This window comes from Bombus huntii, chromosome 13 (assembly GCF_024542735.1).
Source record: "Bombus huntii isolate Logan2020A chromosome 13, iyBomHunt1.1, whole genome shotgun sequence".
Taxonomy (NCBI): Eukaryota; Metazoa; Arthropoda; class Insecta; order Hymenoptera; family Apidae; genus Bombus; species Bombus huntii.
In genome coordinates, this window is record NC_066250.1 from 4,940,468 (window position 1) to 4,957,231 (window position 16,764).

Here is a 16,764-nt window from a genome sequence, read left to right on the forward strand (position 1 = left end):
TTGAAAAGCCCTGCTTACGATGGAGCTGTGTTTAAAATGCGAGTATTTGTGCTTATATTATTTAGTGGATATTATATTATTTCCAATATTATAGATCCGACTATTTAAGATATTTGGAATACTATATATATTAATTGGAACTTTATATTAGTTGGAATATTATATATTCGACACGCTGTAGATTTGGGTAATTAAAGTGTTTGAAATATTTGGAATGGTAACCTTCTCGATACGAAGTTCAACCGTCGCGTAGCGTATTGACAGCCTCGAGTCACAGCGATTGCGTAGCGTATTGTTGATTTTAGTTATCGCTCGGTCGTGCGGATGCGTGTATCGAGTACGATCGACGCTCGTAACGAACAGGTAAAATATTTCTGCCATTATAGATTTCAATATTTGTGATATTTGCGTTATTAAACGCTGGAGATATTAGACACATACGTTTAGCTTCTTTGAAAAATTATTCCTTTTTGACTCGATTTTGGAATATTTTGAAACTTGCGTCTCTTTATCACGAAATATCGAGATATTCGTATATTTGGAATATTTGAAATATTATATTATGATACATATATATTATATATATGGTGATTTTTGAGAAGCTAACTCTATGGCGAAGATGTCCAATGGAAATCATCTCCATTTCTCACTGTCGTGATTTTCCACTGACCGTCACATGGGGTGCGTTCTGTCTCACGTTCCCCTTAAACGCTGAATTCGCATCACAGAGGAGAGTGCGTTTGTTTTGAATACATTAGGAGCGGGTAAATATACCGGCCGGTTATTTTTGCATTGCACATACATAGCACGTATTTGTACGTACGCGGTTATGTTGACCTGAATTCGCGGTATTCATCCCGATCGAATCTAGTTGCTTGGTACGCAACTCCATTTCAATATTTCCGGGTCTATCTAAAATTTCAAAACCACCTCACTCGACATAATCACGCCGAAACCGCAATTTCACTGGGTTGTTCGAGAAGTCGGGGAGGATTTCGGTGCTCCTCGTCGAAACGACTATTGTTACGCGAACAATGTTTAATGTTTAAATTTATTGTGTCATGAACGCACACTCCGGTTGATAGAATATTTATGGGGAATTAAGTAAACACGAAAGGTTATTGGAACATCAAAAATTATCATCAAAATCTTTAAAAATCGTTATCTGATCCGAGACCTCAAATAACCTCGTAACCGTAATCTTGCAAATAGTGAAATCAGTTTATTCTTGTTTCGAACATTGTTGTTTGTATTTAAAATTCGCCCCGATATTTACGAACGAATATGTACGAGCGCGAGAATTTGCTTCGCGATTGTTCATCCATCATGACTCGTATAACCTAAGTCATCGTCGATTTGAAACATGTAGCCGTGTAATTCTTTCTAAAAATCCTTGAAACCTACAAGATATGCCTTCAAGCACACCTGCCATATTTTCAAATATCCGCTTGCAAACATCAATCAACATGTCTCCGACTATTGAAAGCGTTTAAATTAAAAATGGAGTAAGCAACGGATTGAAACGCTTGTTACGTCGTGTCTCGTGGACAGGGAGTAACCTAGTTTTTTTTTTTCCTGTTTCAGGAATTTCCCGTTGAATTTCGTGGCAGATTTCCTGACGCTGCATAATGAATATCGCGCCAATCACGGTTCCTCTCCATTAGAAATCGATGATAAGGTATACAAGGATCTGCTCTTATTTCATCCGGAAATATTCTTCACGCGGCGCGCTCGTTTACAAGGTTCTATGAAATATTGAACGCGGCCGTTTCTCAAAGAACTGCCGCTGTACATTTTTATTAACGCGATAACATCGCGATCCTTAGTCAATTTCCATGACGTTGAAATTTAAGACGGCAAGAATAGAATTTAAGGCATTGCAGCGAGATTTTACGTTTACGAAATGAAAATGCTTTTCAAGTTGAACGAGCGGGCGCAGGAATGGGCGGACACAATAGCGAAAAAAGACGTTCTCGAGTATAGATCGGATCCTGATTATGGCGAAAACATATACCGAAGTTTCTGGAGGGACTTCCCTTATGAGATTAAACCGAAAGATCCGCTGGAAATGTGGTTGGTATTTTAAAGTTGCTATTTTAACTTATATAATTCAATCAGTTTACGGTGTATCGCGAAGATGTTCGAACATTTCTAGAAACTTTTTGCGGATATTTTACGTGTATTATAGAAAAGTTCTTAAAACGAGGCTCATGATTATATTAGCGAGATTCGAAAACAATCTGAATAAGATATTTAGCAGAAATACATATTTCCCAGAGATCATAAATATGTATAACTTTTAATTCCGTGATTCTAGAGTTTTTTAAGGGACAACCCGGTTAATAGATTAAATTTAAATATAAAATACAACTTGAACTAAAAATTCCATTAAAATTTCGTATCATTTTTCAAAATATAATTTAACGAACGTTTATGCACGTTAAATAGAAATTTTACATTCGAGCCGAAAATTTCGCGAGGTTTAATTTTCTTGAATTTCTATTAACGTACATTCGTTATGGCAATTGAATTCACATTTGAAAGAAATAGCGAGTAATCGAGTGGATTTTTAATTGGTCCTTAGGTACGCAGAGGGTAACTATTTCAAATATGGTGTGTGCGATGTAAAAGATTTGCAATCTGTGCGTCATTTCACTCAACTAATTTGGAAGAATACGGAATCGATAGGTCTCGGATTGGCCAACGATGACAGCGGCAAATTTTACTTCGTTTGCATTTATTATCCCCCGGGCAATGTTGCCGGCGAATTCGTGGAAAACGTGTTACCACCCACTCAGGTACGTTGTTAACGCGTCCATTTCATACGTATAATTATGATGATTTCACTTAGCTGTTGTAACTTACAAATTCCATTCGTTGCCCCTCTCTCTCTCTATTCTTTTTCTAACAATTTATCGTACGGAATTTTGCGAATTCGCTGAGATGGGAGAGGAAACAGATGGAAATGGGAATCGCCGGTGAAATCAGTGCGCGTCGTTAACCGATATAAAAGCGACTGAAAGTCACGCGGTGAAAAACGTATGACTCGGCACGTTTTTCCAACGACTAGGTAAAATCGAGTCGCGTATGCCGAGTGGATGTTTGATCGGCTGGGGTGATCCTGAATTTCCGAATTTCGGCTGTGAATGTGAATAGAATGTGAAAAGAGAGAGAAAAGAAAATAGGGCAGGAAGGGAAGAAACGACAGAAACAGGGGAACGTGGGAAACGCAAGGAAGGACGAGGTGAGTGGGAGAGATAAAATATTAAGAGAAAGGAGGAAGAAGAGAACGAGGGAAAGGATAAAAGGAGGCAAGAATAGATAGAAGGACAAAGATAAGGAAACAATGGCTAAAGGCGAAGGAAAGAGAAGCAGAAATCGATCGCGAATCTACTCTGTACGATCTATTTTGAATCTTCATCAACATCAAACAGATTATTGCATTCCGATCTCCATTGATGTCCGGGAGTTTTTAATCGCCAGGGAAGCGGAATCAGCAAATTAGTAGAAATCGAAGGGCGAAGATAAAGGGATGGATGGTGTCCGAGCGTGAAATCGTTTTTCTCGCCTTAGCGAGTCGATGTTTCTACGACGAGATCTTTTTTTTTTTTTGCACCCAAGTAGAGGCAGTCTGCTCGTCAGTCCTCCGTAAGGTTAATATCTTGGCCAAAAATAGATTTCCACGGAGTAAACAGGCAAGTAACACGATTCTTTTTACGGCGAAAGGTCCGTGGTAGCGCGACGTATTCTTAAAAGAATTTCCACGTGAGCACGTGGCCCTTACGGCTTACCTGGGAATTGATGCGCGTGATTTCACGCCTGAGGATGTCCATGTGAGCGTCCTTGCATTCAGGGCAGCACTTTTTCTCACAGTGGACGCAGAGGGAGCAGTAGCTCTTCTCCGAACAAACGCCGCAACGTTCCATTGTTTGACCGCTGGTCGGGTCTGGTAGCTCCCCAGTGATCTCGATGTGCAATTCCAAGAATCTTTGCAGGGTCACGTTGGTCGGGAAGGCCTGTACACCCTGGCGACAATACGAGACAAGTTAAAACCGCGCTGCGGTCTCCCTTAATGGAATAACCATGATTCTCCTTCGAAATGAAACGAAAGAAATTCCAAACAGAAGGATAACTTTGATCTCGGAGTACGGCTTTTACCTGAAATTGAATTTCATACGAGAACTGTTTCTAGACCGGATTCCTTCGTTCTGCCCTTCTTTTTTTCTCTTCCTTTTTCTCTCCTGTTCCCATTTATTCCCGTTTGTCGTTCGTGTTCGCTCGCATCGTCGCTTTTAATTAAGGACAATTGTGTTACGTTTGACGCCGAACGGTCGGTTACCACCTTTAGGGTGGGAAGAAACTGAGACAAATGGTTGGCGAGACGCGTTAGATGAAACGCGAAACTTTATCCAATTTTGCGAGGGATACGCCGTCGCGGTGGCTTCGTTGAATAAAGATGAGGCCACACATTATACATTGTTAAAGCAAAAACCTCGTACGCTGGTATATTTAATTTTGCGCGTGTACATCTGTGTTTCGCGAAAGTCTTGCTTTGTCCCGACCAGCTTACTTCTGTGTTTCCTTTTTGATTCACTGCTGACGTCAAACCGCCCGTTTCAGAGAACGAAGCAAACGAATCCTAATTCGCGAAATCGATATCCGTTTTTCTCTCGCTTTCTCGAGTTTAGGACGAGCAGGAGACCAAGATGTAACCTCTTATAATTGCTTTTGTTCTCGCGAACTTGCGCTAGAACTATAGAAGCCGCGGTCTGTCGACAACGTCGGTCGCGAAAACGTGGTTAAAGAAGTAATAACTTTTTAAGGAGCAGGAAAGTCTCGAAAGTTAATAGTCTCAACATTGGCGCGTAGTTTTAACTTTGTTTGTTAAATCTTTGGAGAATTGATCGCTCACCTGGTAGGGTATACGATGTTCCGCTCGACATTCTGGACATTTCACTTGTCGACGCACGTAGTCAACGAGGCCATCCATGCACGGTTCCATGCAGAAGCTGTGCTGGCATGGCAAAAGCTTCGGGTTCCTGTACCGGTCCAGACATATCGCGCACGTTAGCAGTTGCTCGAACTGCTCCATGCCTGCGAAATACGAGAAAACACTTGTTATTTCTTCTGCTTTTTATTCAAATCCGTTTGGCTGTCGCAGGGAATTTTATCAAAACGTTTATTGAAGATTATATTTTGTTTCTTTAATTTTGCATTTTAATAATAGATGATTATTTAAACGATTTAACAAGTTATCCGAGAAACGTTGAATTCGTTTCGATGCCAACTTCAATAAAAAGAATTACGTATAATTTAAAGTATCACGGTTACCTTGATCTTTTACCGAATAAAAAGTTTCCTAGATATTTTGCATTTTTGCAATTTATCCCCAGCTACGTGGAGATCGACTTTTGTAGGAAATATTTTTTTGATCAGATTAGTAGAATCAAGTTGAAATTAATCTTAATTTCACTCAATACCACTCCGGTAGCCAATTTGTTAAATATATACAAAAGACGTAGCGTTTGTAACTCGGTGAAACAAGGGAGATCTCGTTATATTAAAAGAAAATGTTTTTAGTCGGGCCGCGTCACAGGTTTAACCAATTTCCGGTAAAACATTCGCAAATCTTACGCCACTCCCTGAAATACAAAGTGATCGTCGTCACAACTAATAAATAGTTCGAACGTGTAATTCGTAGTCTGTTGCAATTCGAGATTTCTATTGTGCCAAGTCGTTATTTATCCTGTCTGTTTGCTAAGAAACGTTATGTTCTCCAAGGAATATTTTCCTTTCGCGATTCAACGAATAGTCGGATTACGAGGAAAATCCTAATTCCCTCTCTCTATCTCTCTTTCCTTAATCCTCTTTCTTTTAATCTCTTTTAACGAACGCGCTTTCCTTAATTCTGCGTGACACACCGACGCACCGGTGGCCAACAAGACAATGTCAAGTTCTTTTCGAGGAGTCATTGCTCTTCTATTTCGAGACCCGGTGTATCATCGACGAGAAGTTGTTGCCCGAGAGATGGGTAAACCGAGAGGGTGTCCCTGTGAACTTCGTGCGCTGCAAATTGGCCTGAACGACGACTCGGTCTTGTAATTAGCCGAGTGGCTTGGCAGCGACCGTTTCGTATTCTCGTTCATCGGTCCGGTTCAAAATTCACCGCTCGATTTATGGCGGTGATCGCGGCACAGTTTCGAAAGTAGCCACCAAATCATCGAAAGTACTCCACTTTGATTGGTACAACGTATGAAACTTTAGATTGCCACCACGTTTTCATTCGCTTTCAACGTTGATCAGATGCAATCGTGTCTCGAGCCAAGTAAAATAACGCCTGGCCTACAGATTTTTCAATATCATCAGCTTATTAATATCCGTCTATTCTCATTCGTGACATTCGTCGCGACGTTCTAATATCGTTCTCCGTTATCCTCGTTTAGAATCACTCAAAGGTCGAGATCAAACAGTTGTCATCTATCTCCGTTTTTCGTATGTGATTTCTTCTATGGTTATCTCCCGATAACCGAGTTTTACAAAATCGAGTTTTAACTAGGAGCGCGTATCCATTTGTAAATATATAAAATAATCTTTATTCGTTTCTAGACTGTGGATTTTCATGCATTTACGTGGTATCGAGATACGAAATATATACAGAATATACGGAATATTAAGAAATGTAAAGAATATTCAAAATGAAGTAGTTTCATTATAATATTTGACAAAATAAACTCTCCTACCTAGGTTCCATGTTTCCATCTGTTCTCATGTAAATATGAATGTACATAAATACCTACGGTCTACTTACCTATGGTTTGTATCTTTTTACTTTTCAAGTAGCCGTAGTTATTGAATCTTGCGACAAAAGTAATCCAAGCTGTATTTTATCGACACTCTCGTCGTAAAAGTGATGAAAAGTAATTAGCGATGATAACGCGAATCGTTATTATATGGAATTTTATTTCGAAGCGATCGTGGCTGTGAAAGCTGGCGATAATTTCCTCGGTAGATTCTGGCTCGTCTTCCAATCGACTCCCGAACGACATCGATGAAACGCGGGTGGGTTAAATTTAAAATCCGGCTACACGCGCGTACAGCCACAGCGAAGTATCAGGGATTATTTCAAAGTAGTTCTCTCAGACACGCACGCAGCCGACGATCGGAGCCAAATTCATTTTGGCTTTCGCAACATTCGGAATACGTAGAGGCGACGTCGAAGGCCGCGCCAACGACCAATCAGCTTCTCGCAGAAGTCACCGCACTGGAAACAAGCGGCCACATTAGAAAGCATTGTTACTCTTAGACGAACCACTTGTTGATCTTAAAGCGAATTCTAGGGTGCAACAGGCGGCTAGATGCTATTGTATTAGCAACTTTCTGGATGGCGGGGGCCAGCGGCAAGCAGAATGTTAATCCTGACACCTAGCCGGAAGCTAGCTGCTGACTTAACCGGCTTCCGTGAATCTGCGTTTATTTTGACACCAGTCTTGTCACGATGTTCGCCTCCTTTGCACGATTATCTTCTTGCGCTCGCCGACACGAATAAGAGATTATTTCAGTAGATCTGTCCTCTGCATAGTCAGACCTGTCGTCCGACCGAGTTCTCTTCGACCGAGTTCCGTTCGACCTCGTTGTTTCCGTAAATTTGTTTCTTCGGTTGCTTGAGATCCAAAGTGTATGGTATTTTTGGCGATCGTGTTTGTTCAGCAGGCAACAAAGCGCAAGGACCGAGCTGCTCTTGCTCACGGGAAAATTCGGTGGAAAATAGAAACGTTCCGAGAACGAGACAAAGAATGAATGGATTTACGTATGCATGTTGGAGGATGAAAAGTTCTCGCCAACAAGGAGAATTGTACGAGGTGTAGCGTATACTCGGAAGGTCAGGAAAATTCTTTTTTAGAATGTAAGAAGCGCAAAGTCCAGCAAGTTCTTTCGATTAATCGTTGATGACGCGTCAAAAGACGCGCACAGATGCACGTGGCGCGTTATTATTATATTTTCGCGCCAAGTGCGGTCGAATCGTGTCGCTGATTCAGCTTTTTCCTTTGTCTGCTTGAAATTTCCACCGAATATTGTGGGCGTATTTTGAACAGCCCACACGATCCAAATTCTCGTTTACTTGATATTTAAATACCTGGTTTGTTTGGCGCGGCGCATGCAGCGCGTGAAACGCGATATTTCTATTCATTTATTTTCACGATTCCTTCAACTCTACTATATATATATATATATATATTTGTCAAGCGAGACTGTACGAGATTCCTTCGAAATTCTAGAGAATATTCGTCGATCGAAGCGAAGGAATGCCTAATTAAATGTAGCAGCGTTGTAAACTATAAATTAGCGAGCAGTGCGACGAAGCGATAACAATGACGATGCGAAACGATTGTAAGGAAGACGTCGAGAGCGCGCTATCCTACGTTAGAAAAGTATTTGCGCTCAGGAACATTGAATTTGCTCTGTCTCGTTAGTCGTCCTGGATTCCGATCTGCATTCAACAAAACCGCGCGTCAAATTTTCTGAAAATTATCGTCGTTCTAGCGGAGCGAGTCGTATCGCATCGGAAGCGTCTCTTTGTAACAAGCAAAGACAGAGAACACCTACCAGCAGGGCAGAGAATTCGGTTTATTTCATATTCGTGGAGTTTGCATACGTACCCAGAGAATTATACGTTCAACTCTCTCCCTCTTTCTACGGAACTTCAAAGCGTCGGCATAAAACAAATCCGAGTCCGTTTCTTTCCTTCGAGCGAAAAACAAGGAGGAAGAAAAAAGCAGGGAAAATAAAGGGATAAGAAAGAGAACGGTGGTAAGAAAGAAGAGGAAGAAAAAAAAAACGGGCAACTGTTATCGACGAAACTTCGTTGCTCGTGGAAGAAACTTTGCCGGAGACTTTTCTCCTTGGAACGAAGGAAGTTTAAAAACGTGCACAAAATGCTGTATTCACACGCGACACACTGCCAATGACGTTCTTATCGATCCATTCATGAACGCTTCCAGTGTTTTCGTTGCTGTGCAGAAGAATCGCGTGATCCTCGAAAAGACGAGAACTTGGTAAAACGAAACTTATATAGTTGCACTGTCGGTTTTCACGAGATACTGAGACACACAGGGATCAGCGCGTTGCTGGAATCGGTTGGTCCAGGGTATACTGACACTTTTCGACGTCAGTGGCCAGACTTACGCTAGCGAAGCGGGTGCTATACTTAGACGGAGACCTTCGATTTCCGGCGGTATGTTTTCGACGAGAGATCCACGCAAGAAACACACCGGGACTTTGAGAATTCACGCACGCGTGCGTGTTTCGTCGATGGACTCGCGCGTGCTACACAAGCTTTTCTCTTCTGAACGAGACTGGCCACTCGAGACAGAGAGAGAGACGAAAATTTGGTTTCGATCGTGAGACAGAGAGTAGAGGGAGAATACTTGGTTGCGTGAACGATCGAGCGAGAAGAGACAAAAGAGACCTTGATGTAAATATAACGTGTCTTTTGGAATCGTTGGTTTAGAAAATATCTGCCTTTTCATCTTTATTCTTAAAAGCTCGGTGTTTCGAGTTAGTGTGGGATCTGAAGAATGTAGTATAGCGTTTCGGCGATATCGTCGCTGTTACATTGTCTTGACGTAAATCTAACGCGTCTTTCGAATCGTCATTTTAGAAGAGATATTTCTTTTCATCTTCGCATCGAACATCTCGATTTGAAATAAAGCGAGGAATCTTAAATATACGTAGCAAAGTTTCGATCGTATCGTACGTGTTAATCCATCGGTGTAAATTTAACGTAAACTCTGAATTCGTAATTTTTCAAAGTATCTATCTTTTTATCCTCGTGTCGGAAACATCAACGTGAAAATTTTAATATTAAACGAAACGTGAAATTTTAACGATCCAGTAAAGTTTCGATGGCAACGGAACGTTTCCTATACGTTGGAAAGGAATGGTTTCACTTTGGTTCATCAGTTGTTATTAAATTGGCCGATAGTAGCCGTTGTCAACGGTAGACCAGAATTCCCTTGTTGAATGTCGTTCACTCTAGATTACCCGCGACAATACCGGATTTGATTTCTAATTTGCAATTGTCCGTTTTGTAGCTGCGGATTGACGAGACGGGCGTAACGAGCGCCATTTAATAAAGCCTTCTGTTTAACGCCAGCATTAATATGCATTTTGTCGTTTCGCTGTAGATCGATGGAAATTCCTATTCAATTTCCCGTCACGACCCGCATCGAAAATCAATAGGCAACGGTGAAAGTGGACCATCAGTCTGGTTATTGTTATTTTTCCGCGTCTTTAATTATATCGTTCCCGATTTAGAAGGAATTCGATATATCTGCGCGCGAGCGTCCGTGTATGTATGTGTGTGGAAACGCATATTCGTCGCCTCGTGATCTATGACTTATTTATTAACGCGTTAACACGATTCGATAAATTTAGATGACGAATTCACATCGAAAATAATTCAATTAATATTTTCTACGTTGTACAATTTTTGGAACATTCTCGCGAAATCTATTTCGTTGAATCGTACTTTCGATATCATCGTGATTGTCAATGACGCCTTTCGTATTTAATGGCTCGTGAAAATATTTGGACGTTTACCATCGAAGAATTGTATAATATGTATATGATGGATATCAGAGTTGCCAGCGGATTTGGAAACAGTCGTATTCGTTTCTAAAGTATAGAAGACGAAGAACGACGAAACTAGTTTAACGCTGATTAGAAATTATAAGTTAACCCGTTCATTGCGATTAAAGTTAAAACGATGCAACGGCATGCACGACGTCAGCCGTGAATCGATATCAATTATATTCAATCTGGCTGCAGGCCAAGCACCGAGGCCAATATTAAAGGCTAATCCAGATGATCGGATACAGTTGCGCCAGGAAAATTTTACTGAATTGCCTTCCTAACGGACTCTCGTTTTCCATCCGTTTGTACGATCAACTGGAAAAACCATTTTAATACCGCTACCCAATTGATTCAAGTAGCAGAACGATATTGCAACGCTGTCATAACTTTCATTTCCTTTTCTTATTATAACTTAACTTTACTGATCCTCTTTCGTTTGTCATCATTAAACCTAATCAGTCTGGCGTAACTAAGGAGAGAATCAAACATTCGTCGAAGACGTTGATAATTCTTTTTCCAAAGCAACAGAGAAAGAGCAACTTTTCCAACTTTGTGCATTTATAACACGAGTTTGCATAAATATCCGACGTCTATTTCGAAAATCTCTTGGCATAGTCTTACAATTTACGTTAAAAAATCTGCACGATTCCATCCTCGTTGAATAACGTTGTTTGTCAGTGGAACGAAATTTACCGTTAGGATAGTTGTTACGAAGTTTTGACTAGAACAGAAAAAGTTGTCGTCCAGAAATAGTGACATTAGCGAGAACGGGTTGCTGATCGCGATTCTATGCTCCTATTAGCGTCTAGCATCGGCACGAAAATCCATGCTAAAGTTAGCCACGTTAGGCACGTTCTCGATTCTCCAGCGCTGCGTATTCTCAGGCAGAGCTCTCAGAATAGCTCCGGCAGTATGCTGCTTTTCTTATCGACCTGTGCTTTTCTCTAGTCGGCAAGACAGCTTTCTACACGGGAATTTACCAGGTGGCTGTTTTAAGTCGGCAAAACTCGGTCGGAGATTGTACGAGGTCGATAACTGGGAATTTTCTTACCTAGTGGTGGCACTCTTGTTACGATGAATGAGATCACGAACGAGAAAAAGGATGCTCCGAGAGTTTGTCTAATTAAATTCATTGTGGTCTCGGCACGCTGTATAAACGCGAACAACCATTATCTTCATAGTAAGAAACGTTTCTTTTCAATTTTATGATTGCTTTTCTATTTTACAATTTCCGTCTTTGAAGAGTTAAAAATACCTTAAATACTCTCATAGATGGAATTCCATCCCATGCAAATCTCCTTTTACTTATCCTATCGCAGATATATACAACGATCGCGAACAATCTTTCTTTCATTCGCTACTCAAGTATAATGGAACGTTCGATTCTACTTGTTTCGCTTCGTGAAACTCTTACTCTAAGAATATATCACGAACTTTTATTCCCGATAGCCTTAGAAATAACGGATAATCGTTACTCGCAAGAAGAATGGAGTACCGAAGGAAAGAAACATAAGTGAGTTTGATCGTTTCGGTGAAACAAATTCGTATCCACGATCACCGTGTTCGCAAATGAACACGATCGTTAAATGAAAATTGCTCATAACGCGGTCGGAATTTCATTTGGTCCAGTGAAAAATTTATGGAACGTCTATGACGGCGTTTATCGCGCGACATTGCAATGATAGATGTATTATCGAGCATAAAAAGGTTATCGCGGTATTAAATTCATTGTATCCTTTTATCGGTGTCACGGTTATATTTAATCGTATCACGATACGTTTACAAATCCGACTGGCGGGTGTTATTCCTGTGTAACGTATTTCCTGTCGTACTAAAAAAAAAAAAAAAAAAAAAAAAAAAAGAGAAAAAAACGTCGATTCGTGTTGCCGGTTGTTTGCTTCAGTTTGTACCAAACATGTTCCCTCAACCGAACTCGTCGATAAATTGCCGTTGATACTGCGTTTCTTTCTCATTATGCGTAGTCGCGTGTTGTTACCATCCTCGTACGATGCCAAGATATAATTATCAGGCAAATTCAGCAAAACGGGGGCGAATCAAATACAGTGAGACAGTGTCCGTTTTCGTCGTCGTGATAACACACATCCATTATCGATTGTTAAATATTCCTCGCAGCGTGCGAAACGCCGGCAGTGGAAAGCCATTGAAACGCCGAGGAATCGAAACAGTGGCCGCGCCACCCACTTCAGCCAGTCTATTTAACGTAACAAAACTATGTCTATTTATCAGTATCGACGAACCATTGTTCGCCCACCGTCTGTTTTAACCAGCTTCTCTCTATCGATTTCCCTTGGCCGAGGAAAAAAAAAATTCTCTGCACGTCTCGTATTTTGTTACCCTTTCTAGCTTTTCTAATTGACAAATGCTCGGCCCCAATGTAGTCCCTAGCCAGGATAAATCTATATGAATTTTTCCACTGTCAGTCGACCGACTGAAAGTACCTTCGCCACTAGCTTTAGCCCTCACTTCTCCTTTTTGTTCATGTTTTCCCCAGTGTATTCTCGCGGCTCTCCTTAGTTTTCCCGCTACTTTTTTCTCCCCTTCCCTTTGTCGTTCCGGTCGCTGTTTCGTAGTCACCCTAAACTTTCCTGATCCCCGTTTTGTCTCTCTTTCTTTCCTACATGATTCTGTCGATAACGCGTTGACACGTGACGAATGGCTTGCTACGCGCGTGACTTTCATCAATTATCGGCTGAATTTGTGAAACACCAAGAAAAAACATTGTTTCCGTTCACGTTATGGGAAAATTTAGTAACGTTAAATATTTCGTTTTTACATACAGTAGATTGTCGAATGTCTGCTTAGTTTACATGATTCAATTTTTTCGTTGTCTAAATCTCAGTGTCGTTACAACAAAGAAAAATGTTTGGGATGATCTCTGTGCATAAAATTGGATCGTGAAAAATCGAAGAGCGCAGCTGATTAATATATTCTAGGTCGATCGATAGTTGATCATAGTACGTAAATTTCTTTAAATTTCATAAAATTTTAGCTTCTCCCCATCTGCTTCTATGTACCAGTTGCGTCAGAATTTTCAATGCTGGACGGTAGGTCGACCGTAACTCGAAGCTTTCGCTCGGAGGATTAGAGTTCTGCCAGCTCACGTTTTATTCCTTTCGAGTAGTCTCTTCTAATTTCATACGTCGTCTTAAACAGTCGTTTCGTGATTTCGTTCTCCTTCACTTTGTTCGCCTAATCTGCCGTTAAAGTTATACCGTTACGAGGGATAACGTGCTAAAAAGTACGGTGCAACTTCTTTTACGGCCACAGAATTAGCGCGGTGAGGCACGTCCCGAGTGTCTAAAATTGCGAACAACCATGCTCGAGGACACGGCAGAGCGATAGTCACGAACTGCGTGTTCATATTCGCATGGCACAGCCGAGCCTCGTAATTGCGTTGTAAAGTTTCGCCCGAGCCATTTCGTTTCCACAATTGCTACCTTTTATGAGATATTTCGTTCAAATAATGACGTTTACCTTTTTCACCCTAAGGGCAAGAGTCTATACACGTATCTCGGAGGCGCGTCTCATAGATTTCCAATTCTCCTCTGGAGAAAATATTTTTTCAGTCAAATTCCACATTGAAATTTTATCGTGACGGTTGATCGATAAAAAAAGCTAGTTTAGAAAACGGATAAATGCGTCGTCTCTTTGCCGAAGCAAGATAAACACCAGTTAGGTAATGTTTGTTTTTCTTTAGTCACGCGAATCCATTCAGCTTTGCGACGAATCAGAAAGCTTTTCCGTGACATTCAAGAGCAGGAAGTCCTTTTACCTTTGGGAAAACTGGACGCTATCCGTCCACGGCGAATTGCCCACGGCGCGCCGCATTATCATTGTGCAACAATCGTACAGAGAAACGTATTATTTGAGAACATCGCGCTGTCCCAATGAGAACACGCTCTTATCGTTCTCATTTCTGCCACTGTTTCATTATAGGAGTCAGCCGATTTGGTGGAAAATTCTGGAAATAGCGAGTCGTAATTTAATCGGTTTACTTCGTAACAATTTTCGAACAATTTCAAATAATTTCCCTTCACGCGAATCCACGAAGAATTCTGGATATGAAGAGTCTAAATTTAGTCGGTTTACTTCACAACTTCACCTCGCAAATTTTCAAACAATTTCAGGTAATTCCTTTTCGCACGAATCGACCAGGAATTCTGGATATGAAACGTAGAGACGCGAACGACTTATTCTCAAATTATTCTCAGATGATTTCCCTTTCTATCGCTTGGTCATTCAATTTGGTGAAAAATTCTGATAATGAAAAATCGAAACGTGGATATCGTATTTTCGAATAATTTTCGTACGATTTCACACGGTCTTCGTACACAAATTTCTCTTCCACTTGATCGGATATTTGTCTAAATATCTACCTTATTAGGATAAGCTCTGTGTTATGCTTTCGTTGTTCTGTTACTATAGTCTAACGACGTTTGTCAAGGGATATGTCGAGTAGTTTATGAAGAAGGATGCTTGTTCCGGATGCTGCTTTTGCTCCCGTTGTCGTCCAGGAAGGTGATTTAGCGGTTGCGACGTGTGCAAGCGCAGCGTGTTTTCTAATGAAATTATTGAGAAAGAACGGAGCGAGAGCGATACCCACGAAGAAAACTGTCGGAGGATCGAGTAACAAGATCAGCGGAGCGTAACTTAATTCTGTGTGTTTACTCGCTATCATGTGAAGACAGTGGATCTAAAAATCTCTGGCTTAATCTCGCGCGGAATATATGACCCTTATAGAATATTTTGCCCTGTCCATTATTTATTATACCAGCCGTCGCCTATAGTATGAATAATTTCGAAATATTTCCAACATTCTCGCGAAGTTATTCGCGCGATAAAAAACTGAAATTTGACAAAAGCGTCCGCGGCGAAACAATGGTCGAAAAGCAGCAGCGGCGTTGATTTACGTGTCGGTCGGGCAATTTTTTCAGCTTCATCCCGTGGCAATGTGTGGCCTCGATGTTGCTACAATAAGAGTCACTAGCTCTCGTTTTTTCCACGTCGTTTCTTTCTCCGTTATATATATATTTTTTCCCTTTTTTTCTTTTTTACGTGACTGGTTGATAACAGAGGTCGAGCAATATTTTAAAGCACGTCATAGCGTTTTGCGCGTCAGCGTGGCAAAAATCACGGCGTTAATATAAAAATTCTAACGCCGTTTCTTTTTGCATCCCTTCGCCTACCCTCTGTCCTCCCTTTCCTCCTTCTCCTACCCATTTTCCTCTATTCTTTGGCGAATCTGCGAAAATCGTGCTTGCACGCGTGTTGCACATCGTCGGCACCGCAACCACGTTCGTGTAAAAAACCACTATCGCGTTTACAACGACGCAGCCGTGTGCACGTGGGTTGTAGATTTGCGAGCACCGCTTCTGACCGCGAAGATCGTGTCGCAATAACAAAACGGAGGAGATTTAAGGCTTCTTTGGCCGCATTGTTTATCGCGTTAGAGCTACGTTCTTCCGTTGGCAACGGTTCAACGATGTTTGTTCGTCTCTTTCTCCAGAGCCAGCAAATAGGAGCAAAAGTCGTACGGTTCTATCGGACGATACAGCTTGTTTGCACTTGGACGAAGATAATTTCACGTCGACCAAGAGAACGGGCCCGACTGTGGGCGGACTTCGTTAGGAGGTAGCTCGTAATTCGAATAATTAGAATTCGCGTCTGGATTTCTGTAATATTTCATCATCGGTGCTTCCGATTCAACCAGTCTGATTTATCTAAGTTTCCCCGGCGAAACGACCTTTAAATCGAACAATTTATGCGTTCCTCGAAGCCGAGAACACTGTATTCTTTGTTCTTATTGTCTGTCTATTTCTTATCGCCGGAGAAAGTATCGATACGATGGAGTAGAACAGGGCACACCTTACGGATATCAATGATTTTGAAATATGGCGGGTTGAAAATCATAGCGTGGCAAGTGAAGTAAATTTAGACGCGTATTTTGCTGTTAAAAAGTAACGTTCATTTAATTTCGTAATTAATCGGCTTTTTACGTTATTCTCTGTCGCGATACGTTTCAACGAATTTGAAAAACCATAACTTCTACCAATATTATTATACGAAAAAATAGCAACGGTGTGACTTTGTTCGCGTGACTCCATATAATAA

The 16,764-nt window shown here is 41.1% G+C and overlaps 2 protein-coding genes across 9 annotated transcripts in view; one reads left to right on the plus strand and one right to left on the minus strand.

Moving 5' to 3' along the window:
• Positions 1-16,764, minus strand: part of LOC126872244 (RING finger protein nhl-1) — a 61,619-nt gene that overhangs the window by 27,900 nt on the left and 16,955 nt on the right. For 7 of the 8 annotated variants that reach the window (XM_050631948.1, XM_050631946.1, XM_050631947.1 and 4 more), the window contains exons 3-4: positions 4,913-5,094; positions 3,792-4,025 (exon numbers count right to left, since the gene is read on the minus strand). In XM_050631948.1, coding sequence (XP_050487905.1) covers positions 3,792-4,025; positions 4,913-5,092 — 414 coding nt within the window. In that variant the 5' untranslated portion in view covers positions 5,093-5,094. Of the gene's footprint in view, positions 1-3,791; positions 4,026-4,912; positions 5,095-8,657; positions 9,167-16,764 lie in introns of those variants that run through there. The other variant, XM_050631943.1, reaches the window with a different exon arrangement.
• The window catches only part of LOC126872253 (cilia- and flagella-associated protein 251-like), an 88,835-nt gene that overhangs the window by 23,985 nt on the left and 48,086 nt on the right, over positions 1-16,764 (plus strand). The window contains exons 2-3 of the mRNA XM_050631963.1: positions 1,585-2,073; positions 2,585-2,798. Of these exons, the coding sequence (XP_050487920.1) occupies positions 1,904-2,073; positions 2,585-2,798 (384 nt within the window). The 5' untranslated portion in view covers positions 1,585-1,903. The remainder of the gene's footprint in view (positions 1-1,584; positions 2,074-2,584; positions 2,799-16,764) is intronic.